The 21373-nt window shown below is 47.1% G+C and overlaps 1 protein-coding gene across 2 annotated transcripts in view; it reads right to left on the bottom strand.

Moving 5' to 3' along the window:
- The window catches only part of ALKBH3 (alkB homolog 3, alpha-ketoglutarate dependent dioxygenase), a 62694-nt gene extending 43049 nt beyond the window's left edge, over window positions 1-19645 (bottom strand). For both annotated transcript variants that reach the window (XR_007774682.1, XM_050955482.1), the window contains exons 1-6: window positions 19571-19645; window positions 17659-17791; window positions 15039-15151; window positions 13484-13518; window positions 4409-4456; window positions 1536-1639 (exon numbers count right to left, since the gene is read on the bottom strand). Coding sequence is in view for 1 of the 2 variants with exons in the window: in XM_050955482.1 (XP_050811439.1) it covers window positions 1536-1639; window positions 4409-4456; window positions 13484-13518; window positions 15039-15151; window positions 17659-17737 (379 nt within the window). In the remaining variant the exon portion in view is untranslated. The remainder of the gene's footprint in view (window positions 1-1535; window positions 1640-4408; window positions 4457-13483; window positions 13519-15038; window positions 15152-17658; window positions 17792-19570) is intronic.
- Between the last annotated feature and the right edge of the window lie 1728 nt (window positions 19646-21373).

The following is a 21373-nucleotide window of genomic DNA, read 5'->3' as shown; positions in this document are numbered from 1 at the left end:
CAAGCGAAGTACGGGATGGGCTGCACCGCTCAACCTGAGGCCCAAGTTCCCAATGGGAGTGTTGAGCTGCCCGACACAGGTCGTGGCTCACCCCTAGTCCTCTCCTTTCCCTTTAGGGAGATAGGAGATCTTCCCCTCACAATCTTTTTTGGCTTCTTCACAGAAGCTGCGGAGGGGGAATTGGTGCCGACTCGCGGACGGTGCTGGTGGAGCACTGTGTACGGATGCCGCGGTGCTCAGTGCGGAGTTGGACTGGTGCTCTGGTGCCGGAGTGAGTGCCTACTCCATCAGGAGTGCTTTCAGACTGACATCATGCTCCTTCGTCTTAGGTTTGAAGGACTTGCAGATACAGCACTTGTCACTTACGTGCCCTTCGCCTAAGCACCTTAGGTAGCTGGTATGTGGATCACTGATGAGCATAGGCTGTTTGCAGCGATCGCAGGGCTTAAAGCCTGGGACCAGGGCATGCTCCATCCCCTGGATGAATCCCATTCAGGACTAAGGAAGAGTTGAGAACTACTACTAAGGGTAACTAAGAACTACTAACTATATTACAGGTTTTCAAATTTCGCAAGAACTGAGAACAAAACAATGGCAGCCGAACCAGCAGAAGTTCCAGCACCATCACTGGCAACAAGAAGGAACTGAGGGTTGGGGGAGCTGGTGGTGCCCCTTATAATCGCGCCATTCCAGGGGCACCAGAGCCGGTCCCCTACGGATACTGCTGAGGGAAAAACTTCTGGAACCAGTGCATATGGTGATCACGCACACCTAATATGGAATGGACATGAGCAAGCACTCAAAGAAGAAATGCAGGCTTTGAACAGGTTTGTTTAGGACCAATGGCTTTCTTGGCAGGACTAGGACAAGGGTTCTCTGGGCCTGTTCTATACCAGTTAATAATAATATAACCTTATGCCCAGCGCTGAGTAATAGCAGCTAAGAAATAGCACAGGTGCCTCCCAGTGAACACAACTGGAATAGCAGGCATTTCACATGCTTACTGAACACATAAGTGTCTCAGTCTAAAGTAAGACTGTGTTCTTCAGTCTAACAAATTGCAACCAATATGCTTTACAGAATTAAATAAAATAGAATAGAAGCAGAAAAAGAAAATGTAGTAGGCAAAGACAAGGGAGAAGAGAATTATTTACAGCTGAGACTCTAAATGAGAGATGATGTGTGAAGAGAAAGAAAAAAGCAGGGAATGCAGAGGAGAAGACTCTAGCAACATCAGTGGTGAGAATGTTTGAAGGGACAGAGCAGAGCCGTTCTAGGAGGGGAATTTTCACTTTGATCTGGAATTAATGGGATATCACAGAGTTGTTTGAGGATAGGATGATGCGGACATGCCTCTTTCGATATGTAAAAACTGAGCCGAAGCAGCACCCTCTATACATGAGCCTGGAAAACTGAGACTTGGGAGGGAAGAGACAAGGGAGTTCTAACAGTCAAGGTGATAGGAAATGAAAACAAGGGGAAGGATTTTGACATAGGAGTCAAGGCAATTATATAAAGAAATACTGCACATTTACCCTGCCTGAGGTGAGTTCTCTGCCTCCAGGGGATCTCTTGGAGGAGTTGTTCAAACATCCAGTCTGCTTGTTTTGAGTCAATGAAGCCAGGAATCAAATGAACCCTATTGCAGAAAAGTTACAGATTGAAGAGAGTAAGCAGAAAACGTATACCGTGTGTATACCTGGGTTTTTATTAAATACTCCAATTTCAAGGGTTAATAGTGCAGATGTCAGCAGATAATGTGGGACTGCATTTAAATGCAATTATACCTCCTGTAGAAACAGGCCAAGATTTACAAAAACATCTAATGATGCTGGGTGCCTCCACTTTCACGTGACCAATAGGAGATGAGTTAAAAAGGCCAGGGTTTAGAAGGTAGGTGCTCACGACCTTTAGAAAATCTACCCTCTCTAAGATCTCTCTGGTTGGGCACCCAGAAACAGAGGTAGCCAAAATTACTAGCCACAACTTAAAAATTCTAGCCATTATATCCTCCCACAATGCAGCACAACATGAGATTTTTACAAAGTATTCAACCCCAAAAGGAAACTCAACTAAAAGGACGTAGCAAAGGAACTGGGAGAGGTTCTGGTATATTAAGAATGACCAAGCTATTGCAGTTCTGAGGTCTTAGATTGAACCTTAGATGTTACTGCACATCTAAGGAAAACTGCTTCTGGATTATCTACAGCATGACTTTCAAGTCCTACAAGAACTGGCATTTGTATCCTACTGCACATACAAACAGAATCCCCAAATTAATACAAAAGATACAAATTCTGAAGAATAAAAGTAAAATCTTCCTAGCAGTGTGTCACTTCCCCCTTCCTGCTGGTCAATGATTTTGTCCTTTTGTGTTTAGAAAATAAATGTTTTTCAAGTTTTTAGATGGAGCCAAAATGAAAACCTTCAAGTCTATAGAGTGCCTCTTCATGCCCTACACATTTTTGTATTATTGATAGGCAGAAAAATCTGGGAAGTAACTCTGAAGCAAATAAAGCAGGGGACACTAAAAGCATTTAGCTAGTTAAATATATGAGATTATCAGCTTTTGTTTTAAAATGTATTGAAGTAGTAACATTTTAGGCCTTGATCACGCAAAATGCTTCAACTCATATGGCTTAAAGTTAAGCATGTGCGTAAGTCTTTTACTAAACCAGTGCCTTAAATTCCACAAGACTGTTCTCTGTTCATATTTTCATTATTTTAAAGCAAGTCAAATTTCATACCTAAAATTTTTCCATCACTTCTTTAGCTATACAATATAGCCACCATGCATTCATTTGTCAGTGGAAAATAGAAGTTATCTGTCTGGCTTTCCTATTAGGTCACAGGATATCACAGCTTTGACCAGGAAAAGGATAAAAATTAATGAAAAGTAGAACTAGACAGATAAACCTAATATAAGTAAAGACGACAGAACAGCTGTCTTTGCTCCACTGCTGGCAGGTCAGATTATAAATAATATTCAGAGATCAGTTTAGAGGCATAAAGTATTACCATCCTAATGCACCTAAATCTCTGTCTAACCAGAAAATACCAGAATCCTAACAAGAAGTGGGCAGGCAGGAACCGGGAGGGGGAAGCCTCCCAGGGATACTTCAGAAGCTAGACATCAAGAATTAGGATGATCTAAAGTCAGTGTTTGAAGTTACAACCCACATTTTCAGTGATGGAATAACAAACAGGTAGAATTGTGACCTTTGTTTCTTTCAGTACTTTTGTTGCAAAACACCTGAAAAGCATAAGCCAAGAGAATTGCATCCACACACAAACACATCTGTGATGATCATGATTCCTGCTAGTCACAGACAAACAAGAATGGTTAGCTAACCAAAGAGGCTCTGAGGGATTTGTTGAATTCTTCCATGTAGAGGATCTAGAATGTAGCATCAGGACTGTTCTCATGGCTTTTGCAGGCATTTCTGGACTGGCAATAAGCTTGGCCAATGTGATACAACGAGCCATGGAGTGCCTTGTTCCTGTTCTGGACTACCTAGAAGGTTTTATTGGTAGGAAGGCTGTGTATGGAATAAGTTTCATTTCCTTAGCACAGAGTTGTGATCACAGATCACTGGAAATGTGGACTAGTGTCTTCTGCACCCATTGCATCTCCTCCTGTTTAGGATTAGAAGTACTAAAAAGTATTCTCTGCAAATAAGCACCTACTGCTACCAGATATACCAGTTTCAAGTGGAACTGTTGCTGAAATATACCTACATTCTATCAGCAATAAAAAGGGGTAGTCATTTTGAAGGGTGAGAACACCTTGCTATAGCTAGTCAGCTACTAGCAGCCTGTTAAAAAGCTGGATCCTGTTGTACCAAGGCTCCTTAGGCCATTAGTAGAGCCCTACATGGATACAAAATTTGTATCTACATCTGATATGCGATCCACAAAAATGATCAGTGGATATAAAGCGGATATTTGCAGGGCTCTAGCCGTTAGTATGCCCCTCTGTTACACTGCTGTGACTCCCAGGAACACATTCTGTTACTAGCCCAGTGCTAGCCAAGAGTTTATAGTGACCTAGAGTATGGACTAATCAATCAAGGCCACTTTATCTATTCCACTACACCATTGGAAGTTGAACACAATAATAACCTGCATAAATTCATTTTCACTCACACCAACAATAGATTCCTAACAATTTCCATGCTGCTCAGAATTAACCACATCACTGCAGCCTGATGTACCAGTTATGCCAGGGGCCAGAATCCCCCCTTCAGAGCCATCTTACACATAAGGTGGCATGGGAGAAACAACATCCCTGCCAGAGCCATCCTCTGCATCACCAAAATCCCAGTGGAGATTAGACCTTCGAAAGACTGAATGTCATTACATTACTCAATAGCAACCAAGGTGCTAATAAATAAATAAATCCACTTACCGAGACACTCCTGTTGGCAACGTGCTGATCTCATACAGGCCCTGTTCACTGAGGACATGGAGAGGAAACAGCCATCAGATGGATGAAATACAAGAAACAGATAATACATATGGATGACTTGCATGGTCCAGTCACATGCAAACCTGGGTTAAGGAAAGTAGTCTACGGGCACTGCAACACACTATGATGAAGGAGCAATGAGGCTAGGGAGAAGGAAGCCAGAGACAAGGCCAGCAGAAGCTGGAAGTGCTGTGGAAACAACATGCTCTACCCTCACAGATCACCTCGCATTGCTTGTGGGAGCCTCCACTCTGGCCACATACTCACTACAGGGTTTACAGGCTCCAGAGAAAAGTAGAGAGGGATGATGAAGGGGAGCTAAAGGAAAAAGGACCTCACGGCCCTATTCCCCTTCCAAAGACATAATATAAACACACATAGTCTGACTCATGCTGAGGAGACCACACTCAGGAACTTCAGTTAGAAGACAGTTACCCTCATTTTACCTAGCCCAGCAAAATAAATATGCTGTGGGAAATGCTACGTGCCACATATAAACCAGGTGACAGATTTGAAAATGACATTTTAACTGCTCCATGAGGTAAAACAGTTGTTCTATCAGCCACCTGCTGCACTGCTGTGAAATGCAGATATTGGTCTATAAATGGTCTGCCTGAGCTTGTCTCTCAACTACTTCCATTGTTCCCTTCACTAGCTCCAAACTTCACGCTGTCCCATATGCCTGAACAGCCTACTAACCCCCATTACCTACCTCCTCCCCACCCTCAGAGAACTGTAGTAAATGTATGGTACTCTGAAGCATTTCTTCCACATACATTTGATTTCACATCCACACCCAATCCATGTATGATGTTTTGCAATGACTTTATTAATAAACAAGACTTTGCACTTGTACATCACTTCTGTCCAAGAATCTAAAAGCATAGATCATTAATTATGTTGCCTGTGAAGTATGTATCATCCTCCTCATTTTACGAAGGAGAAAATGAAGTACAGAGAGTTAAAGCGACTTGCCCAAGGCTACAGAGCAAGTCAGTGGTAGAACAAGCAATATAATTCACCTCTCCTGATTCAGTTTTCTGCTCTATCAACTACATCACATCAGGGCCGCTCGTTGGGGGGGGGGGGGAGAGGGAGAAGTGGGGCAATTTGCCCCAGGCCCCGCAGGGGCCCCCACAAGAATACAGTATTGTATAGTACTGCAACTTTTTTTTATGGAAGGGGCTCCCAAAACTGCTTTGCCCCAGGCCCCCTGAATCCTCTGGGGAGCCCTGCATCACACTCTTGCTTTAGAATGTACACTCTTTGGGGCAGGAACTCTGATCTGTGCTGCACAATTATTTACTGTGCACATTTGCATGCTCACAGAGGCTAATGTAGATAATGGTGAGAAAAGTGATATTTAATGAACTGTGTATTGCATATCATGAGGTGTTTATGAGGATTGCTAAAGCAGTAATCCCAAAAGACCTGTGCAATAATGTACAGTGACTTAGTGAAGAAAAGGGCATTATATGAACTCTATCCTGCTTACCAGATTTTCATAATGGCAGCTGGGGTCTCCTCCACACTGACCCTCCCCTTAAACGGAAGTAGAACAACTGAAAAGGGCCAGTGGGCCTTCAATGTATTTCTAAAAATTATGTATTTATTAAGTTCTCTTGATACAGCTGTACTTTCCTTTCTGTTATTATTCTATCACCCACTCTGAAATAGGAACTGTGAAGCTTTAATAAACAGACTGAAAGGTCAGCTACTTTCATAGCTTTTCTAAGTGCCTCTAGTGAAATACTATTTAGTAACATCCTAGAGCAATGATTTCTCAGTGAATCAGGACAGAAACTCTGCACATCCCACAACAAGAGTATATTAAGTGGAACTATTTTCGTAACCACACCAGTGCTGGGCACGTGGGTGTTTCACCTGGATTAGTTTTCTGTAACCAATAGCTATCTAGTCTAGTACTTGAACTGCAGATGTAAAATTCCCAAAAGGGCAATATTTACAATTTTTGAAAGAAATAATAAATGACTGGCACAGTATATTAAGAGTTAGCTCTACAACCCAAATCTGAGGAACTGCCCATTAAGGAAACTCCTCTGACCCCAAACAAATCTCCATTCCAAAGTCTGTAATTTAATGATTGGATGACACATGCAGACACACAAGCAATAAGCATATCCTGGGGATGAGCTCTCCATGTCACACTGGAAGATCATCAATGGCCTGAAGCGCTTGAATACACAGCCCCACTATCAGTCTGACGGTCACACCTACGAACAGCTACAATTCTTCAGCCCTCATGGTAAGAAGTGTCTGATCTGCCATCCCTGCTATTTGCACTAAACATGGGACAGATGTAGCCTGGAATTTTGACTGCATCTGGATCTGCCCTTACATCAAGAAGTCTGGGATTTCAAGCTGTAACTTCCAAAAAAGATAGTTACTTACTTTTGTAACTGTTGTTCTTCGAGATGTGTTGCTCATATCCATTCCAGTTAGGTGTGCATGCGCTGCGTGCACGTTAGTCGGAAAATTTTTACCCTAGCAACACCCGGTGGTTCGGTTGGGCGCCCCCTGGCATGGCGCCGTTATGGCATCGAATATATACCCCTGCCGACCCGTCCGCTCCTCAGTTCCTTCTTGCCGGCTACTCCGACAGTGGGGAAGGAGGGCGGGTTTTGGAATGGATATGAGCAACACATCTCGAAGAACAACAGTTACAAAGGTAAGTAACCGTCTTTTCTTCTTCGAGTGCTTGCTCATATCCATTCCAATTAGGTGAATCCCAAGCCTTACCTAGGCGGTGGGGTCGGAGTGAGAAACTGCAGAATGCAAAACTGCTAAGCCGAAGCCTGCATCGTCTCTGGATTGTTGGACCAGGGCATAATGGGAAGTAAAGGTGTGTACCAAAGACCATGTAGCTGCTCAACATATCTCCTGAATAGGTACCCGAGCTAAGAAGGCGGCTGACGAGGCCTGGGCCCTGGTAGAATGTGCCGTAATATGACCCGGAGAGGCATGAGCTAGATCGTAGCAAGCCCGGATGCACGCTGTTATCCAGGACGAGATCCTCTGTGAAGAGACGGGCTGGCCTTTCATCCAGTCTGCCACTGCAACAAAGAGTTGGGGCGTTTTGCGGAAGGGCCTCATACGGTCAATATAGAAGGCGAGCGCCCGATGGACATCGAGCGAATGTAACTGCTGCTCCCTACGAGATGTATGCGGTTTGGGGAAGACCGGGAGGAATATGTCCCGGTTGAGATGAAAGGCCGAGACTACTTTAGGGAGGAATGCCGGATGTAGGCGTAGCTGCACCTTGTCCTTGTGGAACACTGTGTATGGTGGGTCCACCATCAGAGCCCGGAGCTCAGAGACTCTCCTAGCTGATGTAATGGCTACAAGGAAGGCTGTTTTCCATGATAAATACAGGAGTGAGCAGGTTGCCAATGGCTCGAACGGGGGGGAACGTAAGTCTTGTCAGAACTAAATTGAGGTCCCAGGAAGGGGCGGGGCGTCGTACCAGGGGAAACAGACACTCCAAGCCTTTGAGGAACCTCGAGACCATAGGGTGGGAGAAGATGGAGTAAGCACCTTCTCCGGGGTGGAAAGTAGAAATAGCCGCTAAGTGCCCTGCAAGGATGAGATAGCGAGGCCTTGTTGTTTAAGATACCAGAGGTAGTCTAAAATAGTGGGGATGGGACCCTCTGTAGGTGCGACATCCCGCGTTTGACACCAGCAAGAAAACGGTTTCCACTTGGCTAAGTAAGTAGACCGAGTAGAAGGTTTCCTGCTACCCAGGAGTATCTCTTGCACCGGGGCACAGCACCTTAATTCCGATTGGGTTAACCAGGCAGGAGCCACGACGTTAGATGGAGGGATTGCAGGTCTGGGTGGAGAAGCCTGCTGTGGTCCTGAGTTATCAGATCCTGATGAAGGTGCAGGGGGATGGGGTTGGCTATCGAGTGGTCCAGCAACGTGGTGTACCAGTGTTGCCGGGGCCACGCAAGGGCGATCAGGATCAGTCGAGCCCTGTCCCTGCGAAGCTTTACGAGAACCCTGTGCACCATCAGGAAGGGTGGAAAGGCATAAAGCAGGTGGTTCGCCCAAGAGATTAGGAAGGCGTCCAATATTGAGCCCGAGGCGAGACCCTGGAAGGAGCAGAACTCTGACACTTCCTGTTGTTGCAGGAAGAGAAGAGGTCTATGTGGGGAAAGCCCCACTTCTGGAAGATGGAATGTACAATGTCCGGGCGAAGCAACCACTCGTGGGAGAGAAAGGATCTGCTGAGATGGTCTGCCAGAGTGTTCCAGATCCCTGGGAGGAAGGACGCTACAAGGTCTATAGAGTGGGCTATGCAAAATTCCCACAGTTGGATCGCCTCCTGACAAAGGGGGGAGGATCAAGTCCCTCCCTGCTTGTTTATGTAGTGCATTGCTGTTGTGTTGTCCGTGAGTACTAGAACACAATGGCCCTGTAGATGATGTTGGAACGTCTGGCAGGCAAGGCGGACTGCTCTCAGCTCCCGGACATTTATGTGCAACACTAGCTCTTGAGATGACCAGAGGCCTTGTGTTTGACGATGGCCTAAGTGTGCCCCCCAGCCGAGAGACGACACGTCCGTCGTTAGGGATACTGAGGGCTGTCTCGGTTGGAATGGCATTCCTGCACACACCAGGGAAGGTGTTAGCCACCAGTTGAGCGAGCCTAAGACGCTTTGAGGAACGGTGATGACCATATCCATGGCATCCCTGCCTGGGCGGTAAACTGAGGCAAGCCAGGTTTGAAGGGGACGCAGGCGTAGTTTGGCGTGCTTGGTTACAAAAGTGCACGCAGCCATGTGACCGAGAAGGCTGAGGCAGGTACGGGCCGAGGTCGTCGGGAAAGTTTGAAGGCTTTCTATGACCGAAACTAGTGTCCGAAACCGGGGTAGCGGAAGGCAGGCTGTTGCGAGTTTGGAGTCTAGAATGGCCCCAATGAATTCTATTCTTTGAGTGGGCACTAGAGTAGACTTCTCTAGATTGATCATCAGGCCCAACCACGGTGGAGAGGTCGAACGGAAGGACTGCAAATTGAAAATGTTGATAGTGCACCATAAACCATAGGTACCGTCTGTGCGGAGGGTAAATGGTGATGTGAAAGTATGCATCCTTCATGCCGAGAGCAGCGTACCAGTCTCCGGGATCCAAGGATGGGATGATGGTCCCCAGGGACACCATGCGGAACTTCAACTTCTTCAGAAAGATGTTGAGACCGCGCAGGTCCAGGATGGGTCGGAGACCTCCTTTTGCCTTGGGGATTAGGAAATATCGGGAGTAAAATCCCTTGCCCCTGAACTCCTCCGGCACCTCCTCTATAGCTCCCATGGAAAGGAGTGTACGAATCTCTTGCCAGAGGAATTGCTCGTGAGAGGGGTCCCTGAAGAGGGATAGGGAGGGAGCGAAATAAATTGGAGGTGGTATCCAAATTCCACCGTGCGTAGGACCCAATGATCTGAGGTTAATTGGGCCCACGCAGGGAGGAAGGAGGAAAGGTGGTTGGAGAACTGAAAGGGATCCTGGGGAAGGACCGGTGCTCTGCTCCCGGGCGCACCTTCAAAAGTTCGGTTTTGGTCCTGCTGATGGTTTGGCGGGACCGTTATTCTGGCCCCCTTGGGAACCCGGTTGCTGTCTGCGGTTCCCACGACCACGCCTCCTGCTAAAGTCTTGTCTTGGCCTGGATGGGGGGGTAAGGGTGCTGAGGCTGGGTACGGAAAGACCTCCGTTGGGTTTGCGGAGTATGCATCCCGAGGGAACGCATGATGACACGATTGTCTTTGAGACTCTGGAGTCTCGGGTCCGTTTTCTGAGAGAAAAGGCCCTGTCCATCAAACGGAAGGTCCTGAATAGCATGTTGTAGTTCGGGAGGTAGACCTGAGACATGCAACCACGATATTCTCCGCATTGTAATCCCCAAGGCCACGGTTCTGGCCACCAAATCAGCAGCGTCGAGTGAGGCCTGCAGGGAAGTCCGTGCCACTTTCTTCCCTTCCTCCAGAAGGGTCTGGAATTCTGGGCGGGAGTCCTGTGGGACCAGTTCAGCGAACTTACCCACCGATTGCCAGGTATTATAATTATACTTGCTGAGCAGGGCCTGTTGGTTAGCCACCCGCAGTTGGAGGCCTCCGGCGGAGTAGACTTTACGCCCCAATAGATCCATCCGTCTAGCCTCCCGCGATTTTGGGGCATGGGCTGGTTGGCCATGACGCTCTCGCTCATTCACAGATTGAATGAGCGAAGAGCATGGAGGAGGATGGGTATATAAATATTCGTACCCTTTAGAGGGTACCATGTATTTCCTTTCCACGCCTCTGGCTGTGGGAGGGATAGTCGCTGGAGATTGCCAAATGGTATCCGCTTTGGCCTGGATGGACCGGATGAATGGCAGAGCCACGCGAGTTGGGGCATCTGCTGACAGTATGTCTATGACCGGGTCTTCTATCTCCGGGACCTCCTCCACCTGGAGGTTGATATTTAAGGCAATACGCCAGAGAAGGTCTTGGTGGGCTCTGAGGTCGACTGGGGGCGGGCCCAATGTAGAAGTACCGGCTACTGCCTTGTCTGGTGAAGAGGAGGATGAGAGACCCGGCACGGTTGGCTCATTTAGTGACTCCTGTTCTGGAGGAACATCAGGGTCCGGGAACACCTGGGGGTCCGGCGCAAGAGCCGAATCGTCTGTACCCACTGGAGGAGGGCGGCTAACAGTGGCCTCTGGTGCACGATGTTCCGACGGGGTGGAAAGAGATGGAACCGTGGGTTCGCCTTGGGCCTGGTGATATGCCCAAGGCGTCCAGAAGGACCACTGTGGTGCTTGTTCCATGCCCTGAGCGTCCTGGAGGACACGGCTCTGTGGTTCTGAATCCCCATATGCGGCGCTATCAGCGTGCGAAGACTCAGATGGGTGCCGTGATGGCCATGGTGGAGCAGAGAGCACGTGAGGAGGAGCCCTGTGTGCAGGGTACCGTGCGTCGTGCCGCACCGGAGAGCGGTACCGGGAGTCGTACCGGTGCCGAGAGGTTGACCAGGACCTGCGACCAGCGTGGTGCCGGGAGGTCGACCATGAAGCTCTATGGTGAACGGTGCCGGGAGCTGGACCACTGTCTGGAGTATCGGTCCGGAGAGCGGGATCATGAGCAGTGCCGCGAGTACGACCGGTACCGAGAAGGAGATTGGTACCAGGACTGCGAGCGGCGCCTAGATCGGGACTGGCAGCGAGATCGGAAATGCTGGCGAGACCTCGATCTCAAGCGGTGCCTGCCTGCGGCGTCGATAGAAGGTGGCCTGACCACGGCAGGCTTCCCTGTTGATGCAACAACCCATACCGGCGGTGCCGGGGGTTGAGGCAGGGTGGGCTCCGTTAGAGCAACGAGTTCCCTCGCCGTCGAAAAGGTCTCTGGCGTGGTGGGAACAATAAGCTCTACCGAGGCGTGTGCCGGGGAGCTGTCATGCACCAGACTCGAAGGCTCTTGCATGGCTGGAATCAACGGTGCCGAGATTGTCGGTGCCGTGGCAGTTGTTGGTGCCGGGCGACTCAGTTTTGGCTGAGGCTCAGACTGCAGTGCAGATATTGGAGCTGCAGGAGCTTTGACCTTCTTGGCACGCGGGGAGAGGGAGCGGTGCCAGGATGGCTTCTGGGCCGGTGACGGCTGGTGCCGGGGCATCTTGGCAGTGCCGATGCTCTCCAGTGCCGACGAGGCACTTCTCCCCGGTGCGGACTGTGCGGCACTCGGTGCCGAAGACGGAGGAGTGAGGGCCGCCTCCATTAGGAGCTGCTTAAGATGAAAGTCCCGCTCCTTTTTTGTCCGCAGCTTAAACGACTTGCAAATCCGGCACTTATCTGTAAGATGGGATTCCCCCCGAGGCACTTCAGGCAGGAGTCGTGGGGGTCTCCCGTTGGCATCGGCCGCCGGCAGGCCGAGGACGGTTTGAAGCCCAGTGAACCAGGCATGGGCCTGGGCACCAGGAGAGGGGAAGGGGCTAATCTCCAACCCTCTGAAGTATGTACACTAACTATGTTAACAAAAGATTAATAAAAGTATAAACTACAACTATAAAACTATATACACAATAAGTACTAGAACGAGTGACTAGCTAGGCAAGTGGAGATCAGCTAAGCCGCGCTCCACTGTTCCAATGACCGACACGGGCGGTAAGAAGGAACTGAGGAGTGGACGGGTCGGCAGGGGTATATATTCGGTGCCATAACGGCACCACTCCAGGGGGCGCCCAGCCGACCCACCGGATGTTGCTAGGGTAAAAATCTTCCAACGAACATGCACGCGGCGCACGCACACCTAACTGGAATGGATATGAGTAAGCACTCGAAGAAGAACAGTTTATATTAAGGATCATTCCAGATAAATATGTTAACAAGGGAGAACTGATAATACATACACAGCAAGCTAACTTTGTTGGGAAGGAAAAACAGGTTTTAAATCTAGGAACTGTCATCATCACCATTAACACACTGACCAAAGTGTTAAAAATATACTTAACAGTTTACCTGATTCTGCTCCTGTTCTGAATAGAAAAGTAGAGAAATTCTTCAGTGTGGAGGACCCACAAACACACACTAGTTTTGGATTACAAACCTCCAAACACACCCAACCTAACGCCTTATCCCCACATGTTACAAACCCGAAGCATAGAAACAACACTGTCATGGCAAAAGAATAAAGAGGATGGGAGAAAGCTATGTGTGTTGATCCTACCACCTTTGCACAGATCTAAAACCATTATGTATAATTGACCAATTTATTACAAAGCCCCACTGTTCTTTCCTACTGGTTTGTACAAACCCAACAAAACAAAACAAATGAAAAAATATTTGGACTTTACTGAATATAAAATCATTTTTGGATCAAAAAGTTGAGTCTGGACATCATATTTTGTACTGAAAATTCTCTCCACGGGTATAGCAATTAGAAATGCAGAAGATCCATCTAGTCTAACCCACCATGGGCTGGGGGAGGGGAAAGTAACATAATGAGGGTAGTGAAGTCAGTATTATACTCACTCTATTACTCTTGGCTCTGGAGCTTTGCGTTCCACCTGACAGGCAACAATAAAACCAGATAAGTAACTATACCAACGGGCTGACATGCCTCAGCTATACAGGGCTGAACTCCTAGCCCTGTGGTGATTGTGTAGATATCAAAATCTTCAAAGGGGCTTTGATTGTAGTCTCAGCCCCACCTCAGTAGAATGGATTTGGGATTTCAACACCTGGCTGCCTCTCAGTACTGAAATGCTAATCAACACACAGATATATTCTCTGGCAGTTTTGGAATTGTGACAGTATCACACTGAAACACACACCAGCAGCCAGTACTTCTTTGGAGTCACCTGCTAATTATAGCAAGTATGGCTAACTAGAGGAGAATTGGTTTGCTCATATAGCTGCTGGACACCAGCTGAGACTGGAGAATCACTTTCCCTGCCTTCCCAGATTAAAAATCAGAAGCGACTCCCTGGAGGGAGGGGCTGAGCAATTCTCCAGTTTCAGACAAGCAGCAAAAAATATAAAGACAGACTAGACAGCAAGAGTTACTAGTCTAAAATCCCCTGCATAGCTTGGATGGCTGTCTTCTGTGAAAGCCAGAATGGTTTAATTGTTACCACTTCAACAGAAAGGAAGGCAGGGAGGGGGGACAGGCGCTAACTTTTGTTTTTGCTGGTGGATGCTTTCCATCTTCTGGTTTCACTGTGAGCCATGTATATGCTCCTGCCACCTATTGGTGGCTCTTGGGTACTGAGCACCCCCTATTCTTTTTCGGTGGGTGCTTTAACCCCAGAGCACCCACACAGTCAGCACCTACATAGTAGGGCTTAAATCTAGAATGGAAGTCATCAGCAACCATGCTGTCCTGATAATCACTCCAGTTGTCTCAGTGAGACCAGCTTCTCTCCCTCAAGTAAATGTCACTCTTGGAGGGCCCATTCAACTATACCATTTTCAGTTTGCCTCATCATAGTAAAATTCCTTCCATGTGAGGAAAGCAGGATGTAGTCCCATTCAGAGAGCATGTTGGCACAATTACAAGAAAAAAGTGAGGCACTGCCTTTCCAGTCTTACAGGCCTAAGCAACCAATCTTCAATTCCATGCAAGAAACTCACTTCCCACTGGGGTGAGCACATTACCCTGTAACCCCCTGGCAGACCAAGGGGTAAGGGTTGAAACTTGGATCTTACTCTCTTCCGCCCACCAGAAGTCAGAGGTTGACTATGCTGCCAACGAAGCATTCCCAGCAGAAGGAGCAATAGACAGAGCTCATTTTTCTGGCTTTAGACCAGAATATTTTATTTGCTTCTGATGAACAAAGTAGCACTGATTGGTAGAGAATGAAAACCAAAATATTTGGGGTCAGTTAAGATGATCCTAGCTTTCTGTAAGCCACACATGCAATATGTTTGTAAAGTGTGTGTTACAGAGGCCTCAAAAAGCTTGGACTGAGATATCTGTATTCTTGAACTATTACTCCACATATGGCCAAGTAATTTTAAAAATAAGTTGTTTTTCCACTTATCAACAAAAAAGATGAAATGACAGGACACCCATCTACATTTTTACCTCTGCTGGTTCTTTAAACACAAATTGTCTTTTGGATGAAAGCTGCTCTCTTCTCATCCAGGTCTGATCAGTGCCCACTGACACAAGGTTCCTGGCTGCAGAAGCCCCCGGAGCTAAGGCAAAGAAAAGAACAGGCTCAAGCAAAGTAGTGGAATCAAAGAAATGAACATCTCACTATGCGGAAAACTCAATATTCCTGTAAGGGACAACTAATGGAATCACTGTTCAGTTTTCAAGGACTTCCCCCTTAAGTCAAAGATAAAAAATAAAAGCAAAGGAAGAGTCAGATGTGTTTTTAATAATCATTAAAAGCACCTAAAATCTAGGACAGGAGCATTTTTAACTAATTGATAAAGTGAAGTAAATAAAAATTGTTTCAACCCAACTGACAAAGGTGAGTCATTTAAAAGCATAGTGGTCATTGTTTATGGCAAGTTAAAGGTAGTAGAGGCTTTCCATCAAGGAGCTCATCCCCCTGTGGTGCTGAAAATATGAGTGTGGCATGGCTTCAGGGAACATTACGGTTCTACTCAAAAGATATTTAGGAAATGTGTTTATTACATACCCAAAAAATCTACACACCAGGGGGCTGAATTAAGGTGATAGAGGCAACTTTAATTCCAGCATTTCCTACTTTCGGAGCACTTCAGTTTGCAATGCTCTTTTAACAGTTTTGTGTGTGTAATTTTCTAAGTTAAAAAAAAAACAATCAAACTAAAAAAAAAATTCCATCACAGTCTGGGAGCATAATGTAGTAAAATCTCATTTTGTGGGCAAGTTAGTGATAGCAAGGTAAGAGAGGTGTCATTTTGATTCTGTAGATTTTTACCAACCAAATGACACCTCTCTTACCTTTCTATCATTAACTGGCCCACAGAATTACACATGCTCCCACATTTCATGTGGAAACATACTGAGCACCCCCACTCTGGTACCGGTCATCAGCAAGACCGGAACCCGGATACCCAACACAGACCACTACAATTTGTGCCACAGAAGAAACTGGTTATAAGCTGTGATCCTCTGTAAGAATCAACCACTAGTGGGAGACAATATACATTGGGGTGACTTACATAATTAGTTTTTTGCAAGCATGGGAATACTGGGAATCAGGTATCCTGGATTCTATTTCTGGCTCTGCAGAGGAGTTTGGACAACACTTATGGAGAGCACAGCCAAACACAGATTTGGCACATCATTCTAAAAAGGCAAAGAGGCTGTGGAATAGACCTGGGTCTACCATTTTTGAAACCTGAATTCTACTCCCAGCTCTGAAGTGCCCTTGTGCAACCTCTCAGTCATCCCAACGTGAATTTTGGGAATTAGATTTGTCTGCTTGCTAAGACAGAGATACAAGGACTTTCTTGATAATAATGAGTGTGAAGAGCATGGAATTATTAATATTAGCCAGTGGAAGGTCTCCTCCTGCACACGTTCCCCTAGGCCAAATGGTATTTTGTTGCTGCTGCAGCACTGTCCACCAAGGCAGGATCACTAGTTCTATGCTTAGTATGCACAAGGCTCAGTGGAGGTAGGGAGTAGCAGCCTCAGTGCAGACAGAATGTATAGAGATTTTAAAAGTAAGTCTATAACAAGTCCTACATGTGCAAATGGAGACTTTCCCTTGCTTCTAAGTCTGAAAATTTCAGTACATTTCTACACGGGTAGTAAAAAGCTCTCTCTCATCTCAGGACTATTATCTTACCAAATTTCAAGTTCTTATTCAAAGCATGAAAATACTAGAGCTCTTAAATAAATGGCTGGGAAAAAATTAACACTGGCAAAACTACTCTACCTGTTTCCCCTAACTTCTCTCTCAGAATGGATAATCTATTTTTCTGAAATTTAAAAACAGATAAGTAAATAAATAAATCTGCACAAGGCAGAGGGCAGCATGGAAAGCTTCAATCTTCATGTTACAAGGTGGCAAAGTTATATGCTAGAACAGAGGTAGGCAACCAATGGCTCGTGGGCCGAAGGCGGCACGCAAGCTGATTTTCAGTGGCACTCACACTGCCCGGGTCCTGGCCACTGGTCCGGGAGGCTCTGCATTTTAATCTAATTTTAAATGAAGCTTCTTAAACATTTTTAAAACCTTATTTACTTTACACACAACAATAGTTTAGTTATATATTATAGACTTCTAGAAAGGGACCTTCTAAAAACTTTAAAATGTATTACTGCATGCAAAATCTTAAATTAGAGTGAATAAATGAAGACTCAGCACACCACTTCTGAAAGGTTGCCAACCCCTGTGCTAGAAAAAACATGGGCTTCTAATGCAAAACATTAGAGAGCCCAGCTACAGGTGTTCTTACCAGCTCCCCCTATAATACTAAATGTCTGGGTCACAGATGAGCAGTAAGTCTTTATATAATTTATTTCCTCAAGGCAGCTCAACTCAGCTAAACTATAGTATCAATCCTCATGGAAATTATAGTTTTCTCCAATATTCCAGCTGGGCTATTTAAATCAAATGATGTGTCCAGGATCACACAAGAAATCAAATTCATTCACGATTAGAATATCTCTATAAAATATTAGGGAAAAATTTAAAAAAAGACAGGAGAAAAAAGATTAACATAACCAGGAACACACAAAGAAATACACAATATCTTGCCTGCATATGAGGCTGTTCTGCTCTTAACAGGTCCAGCCCAACCACCCTGTACTCTGGCTCTCCGTCTTTTATCTTCCATGCTTTTTCACAGCATCTTCCAGCACCTTAGATTGGTCTAATTCCACACGCCCCCCTGTGTTTCAAATATAAAAACCAAGTTTGTTAGGCAATTTACAGCCAAGTACAGTATTTAAAATATCAACAGAGTTTATGGAAACACTTTTTTAGTGAGCTGGTGGATTACACATTATGGACGTCATCATTTGCCTTAACCCCACTGTTTAATTTGTTCCAGGGCTTGACAGTTCATAGCCCCAGCACCTCTGGGCTTGCTGCAGCAGTTATGAATGTAAAAAAATTGCTTGTGCCCTGGCACACAATTTTCTTGAGCCCTGGTACCTCTTTCATTACAAATTAGGCACTGCTTACCTCCCAACAAAACCTGCCCAGGCAGACCTCAGTAAGTAATTCTGATTTCCTATAAATGTCCCTTTCCTCACTATTTACTTCTTTTCTTACACTCTTCCCTAAACCTGCTTTCTAATCCATAAACTCTACAGGGAAATGACCTACACATCCCGTCACAAGGGGGGGGGAGGAGGGGGATTTTATATCTGAGTATTGTACTATGCATGTCCAGACATTCCACATCTTTTCTAGACAGCAAGCTAGTCACCTGTTTCAGACATGTGGCCATGAAAGTGTTCCTTTAGGTTAGTACATTTTGCAAACCTGCTAGCTGTGTCAGAATATCCTATAAACAGAATTTATGCTGCCCTTGCGGATGTTACTTAGCACCGCCTAGTCTAATGACATCTATGTTGCCATAGTAACTAGGGTACCTCCTCAGAGAAGAAAAAGAAATATGGGGAGGGAATGAAAACAACAAGGCATCCAGTGGCACCTTAAAGACTAACAGATGGAGGGAGGGAATGAATACACAATCCTAAATAAAACAAACCAACAATTGGCTGGGCAATAGGCTGTGCCTATGCTTAACTGCAGCTAAGTTTTACTTAACTTATAGTTTTACTATGCAGCACCCAGAGCACCAGAGAAGCTAAGTGGGCACATCTGTGCATGTGTAGGAAACTGTTCGTGTGCGTGTGCACGCACAGGTGCAAGGCAGTGGTGGTTGGTGGAGGGGAGTGTTGAAAGGGAGTAGTAGTTGTGCGCCTAATGGGGGCAAAGAGGAGTTTATGTATGTGTGTGCATGAGAGCGCACAGAAGAGGGAATAAATACTGGTGAAAGTGTGAGAGCATGTGTGGGCAGTGGTGTTAGAACAATTTGTATAGTGGGGCTGCTGAAAGCTATTAAAAAAAACCAAACTATAAACCCTGTGTATGACGGAAACCACTTCAAGCCAGGGGGTGCTACCACTCCCCCAGTACTAGCACCCCTGCCTGGGGGGGGGCGTGAGGAGGAGCAAAATGAAGGGAATTGTGTGGAGGGAAATGGGGCAGGAGTGTGAAAGGTGTCCGAGGGTTGCAGAACAGTGCATGCGGTGAAGAGGGGTGCAGAGGAGAGTGGGCATGGGGCGGCCGGGGTGTGTGCGTGCAGCAGGGCAAGATTCAGCAGAGAAGGGGGGTGCACGGGGCGCGGGGCTGCGTGCAATGGCGGTGAAGGATGCAGAGGAGGGTGGGGGTGGAGGCGGTTACAGATCTGCCATCACAAGTCGTGGGCGCGCAGCGCTGGATGAGCGCGGAGTAACGCTGGAGTAGCGAGGCCCGCCAAGCCCCGGCTGAGGGTCCGCCCGGGACCCAGCTGCACCCGCCTTCGCGCCCTTCAGGGTTTTGCGGTTTCCCGCCCACCGAGGGGCAGCATCTGTCTGCCCGGCCCCCACTGGGGCAGCGCCCGCGGCCGGCTGGGCTCTGCTGGGGGCAGCGCGGGGTTAGCTCGGCGCCGCCTCACCCTGCCCAGCTGCGCGGGGATCCGAGTGCGGCGCCCCGGCCTGGCACAGCCCAGCTCCGCCCCGCACGGAAGTTGTTGTTGTTGTTGCTGTTGCTGCCGCCGCTTCCTGGGGCACCCGGCTCCGTTTCCCAGCGCACCGGTTCCGTCCTGCCCGGGGCCCGCCCTTAAACGAAGGCGGCTCGGCCCCGCCTAGGGCCGGCGGCGTCTCCAGCCACGCGCCGAGAGCCTCCGCCGCCTGGGCTAGACACTCTCCCAGCCCCCTTTTACATGAAGCCGCTCCTCCCATGACACCCCACAGCCGCCTGCGGTCCCTGGCCGCGCTGCCCCGTTAGAACCAGGCTTCCTACTGCGCTTTGCTGGGATAAAACACCCAAAATTCTCCCCCAAAACAAAAATCCCCAGCCCCCCACCATTAGCCCGAGCGCTAATTCTCCTCCCCACAAGCGGTAGCAGTTGAACTGCATGTTTTACTGAGCTACACCAGAACCCCGTGTAGCCAAGTTTCCAGTATCCAGTCCCCACACACCCCGGGCTGACACGTGCCACTCTCAGGCAGGGGCTGGTTCAGTTAATCAGGATACTGGAGACTCAGATAAAACAGGGTTCTACTGTAAATATTTTTTATTTTTTCCACAAAATGTAAAAATGCTCTGTAAAAATTCAAAATCCACAGTTTTCAGGCACAAATGTATTTCTAGGAGCCCTAGTTATAACGAAGACCCTACCAAATTCACAACCACAAAAATTGCATCTGGGATAGTGAAACCTGGTCTTTTGGGTTCTAGGAGCCCTAGTTATAACGAAGACCCTACCAAATTCACAACCACAAAAATTGCATCTGGGATAGTGAAACCTGGTCTTTTGGGTGCTTTTACCCTGTACTATACAGATTTCACAGGGGGAGACCAGCATTTCTCAAATTAGGGGTCCTGACCCAAAAGGGAGTTGCAGGGGATTCACAGTATTGCCACCCTTCTACACTGCCTTGCTGGGAGCTGGGCACCCAGCTCTGAAGGTAATGCCCCACCAGCAGTAGTACAGAAGTAAGGGTAGCAATACTGTACCCTGCTATTCCTCTGCACTGCTGCTGATGGCAACTTTGCCTTGAGAGCTGGCAGCTGCTGGTCCACAGCTGCCACTCTCCAGCTGCCCAGCTCTGAAGGCACCAGCACAGAAGGGTAGCAGTACCACAACGCCTTCCTAGGTCAGGACCCTTAAAATTACAACACTGTGAAATTTCAGATTTAAATATCTGAAATGATGAAATTTACAATTTTTAAAATCCTATGTCTGTGAAATTGACCAAAATGGACCATTAATTTGGTAGGGTCCTAATTATAACTCATTCATCCCAGTAACCATGGTCAACTAGACAGCACCTGCTACCCCAAACACATCAATTTCCATAGCCCAGCAACAGAAAAGGAGAGGTGGAAAGGACTTCAAGAGTAACTCATCACCCTCACACTCAGACACAATTGTTATGCTAGAAAACACATCAGCAGGGGTTGAGCAGCTGAAGAAAGAATGGGGTGCCCTAAACCTTCCAGCTGTGGCTGCAGCCTCAGTGGTATAGCACAGGTTCCCACCCATCAGCTGCCCTGGTCCCACAATATTCCAGCACACCCTACCCCCACCTCCCATTGCTGCCTCAGCTAGATAAGCTATTAATGTTCTCCACCAAGGGGTGCAGTTGGGAGGTACTGCAGCTAGTTTTAAGTTTAGACTAGCTACAGCCTTGAACAAGTTATTTGCCTCTGTCTCTATCTTCCTTTTACAAAGAGGGAAATTATGATCCTGACT

The sequence above is a fragment of the Gopherus flavomarginatus genome, chromosome 5 (genome assembly GCF_025201925.1).
Source record: "Gopherus flavomarginatus isolate rGopFla2 chromosome 5, rGopFla2.mat.asm, whole genome shotgun sequence".
In the NCBI taxonomy this organism is placed as follows: domain Eukaryota; kingdom Metazoa; phylum Chordata; order Testudines; family Testudinidae; genus Gopherus; species Gopherus flavomarginatus.
The sequence above is the reverse complement of the archived record's forward strand: the minus strand, read 5'-3'. Positions and strand labels throughout refer to the sequence as shown.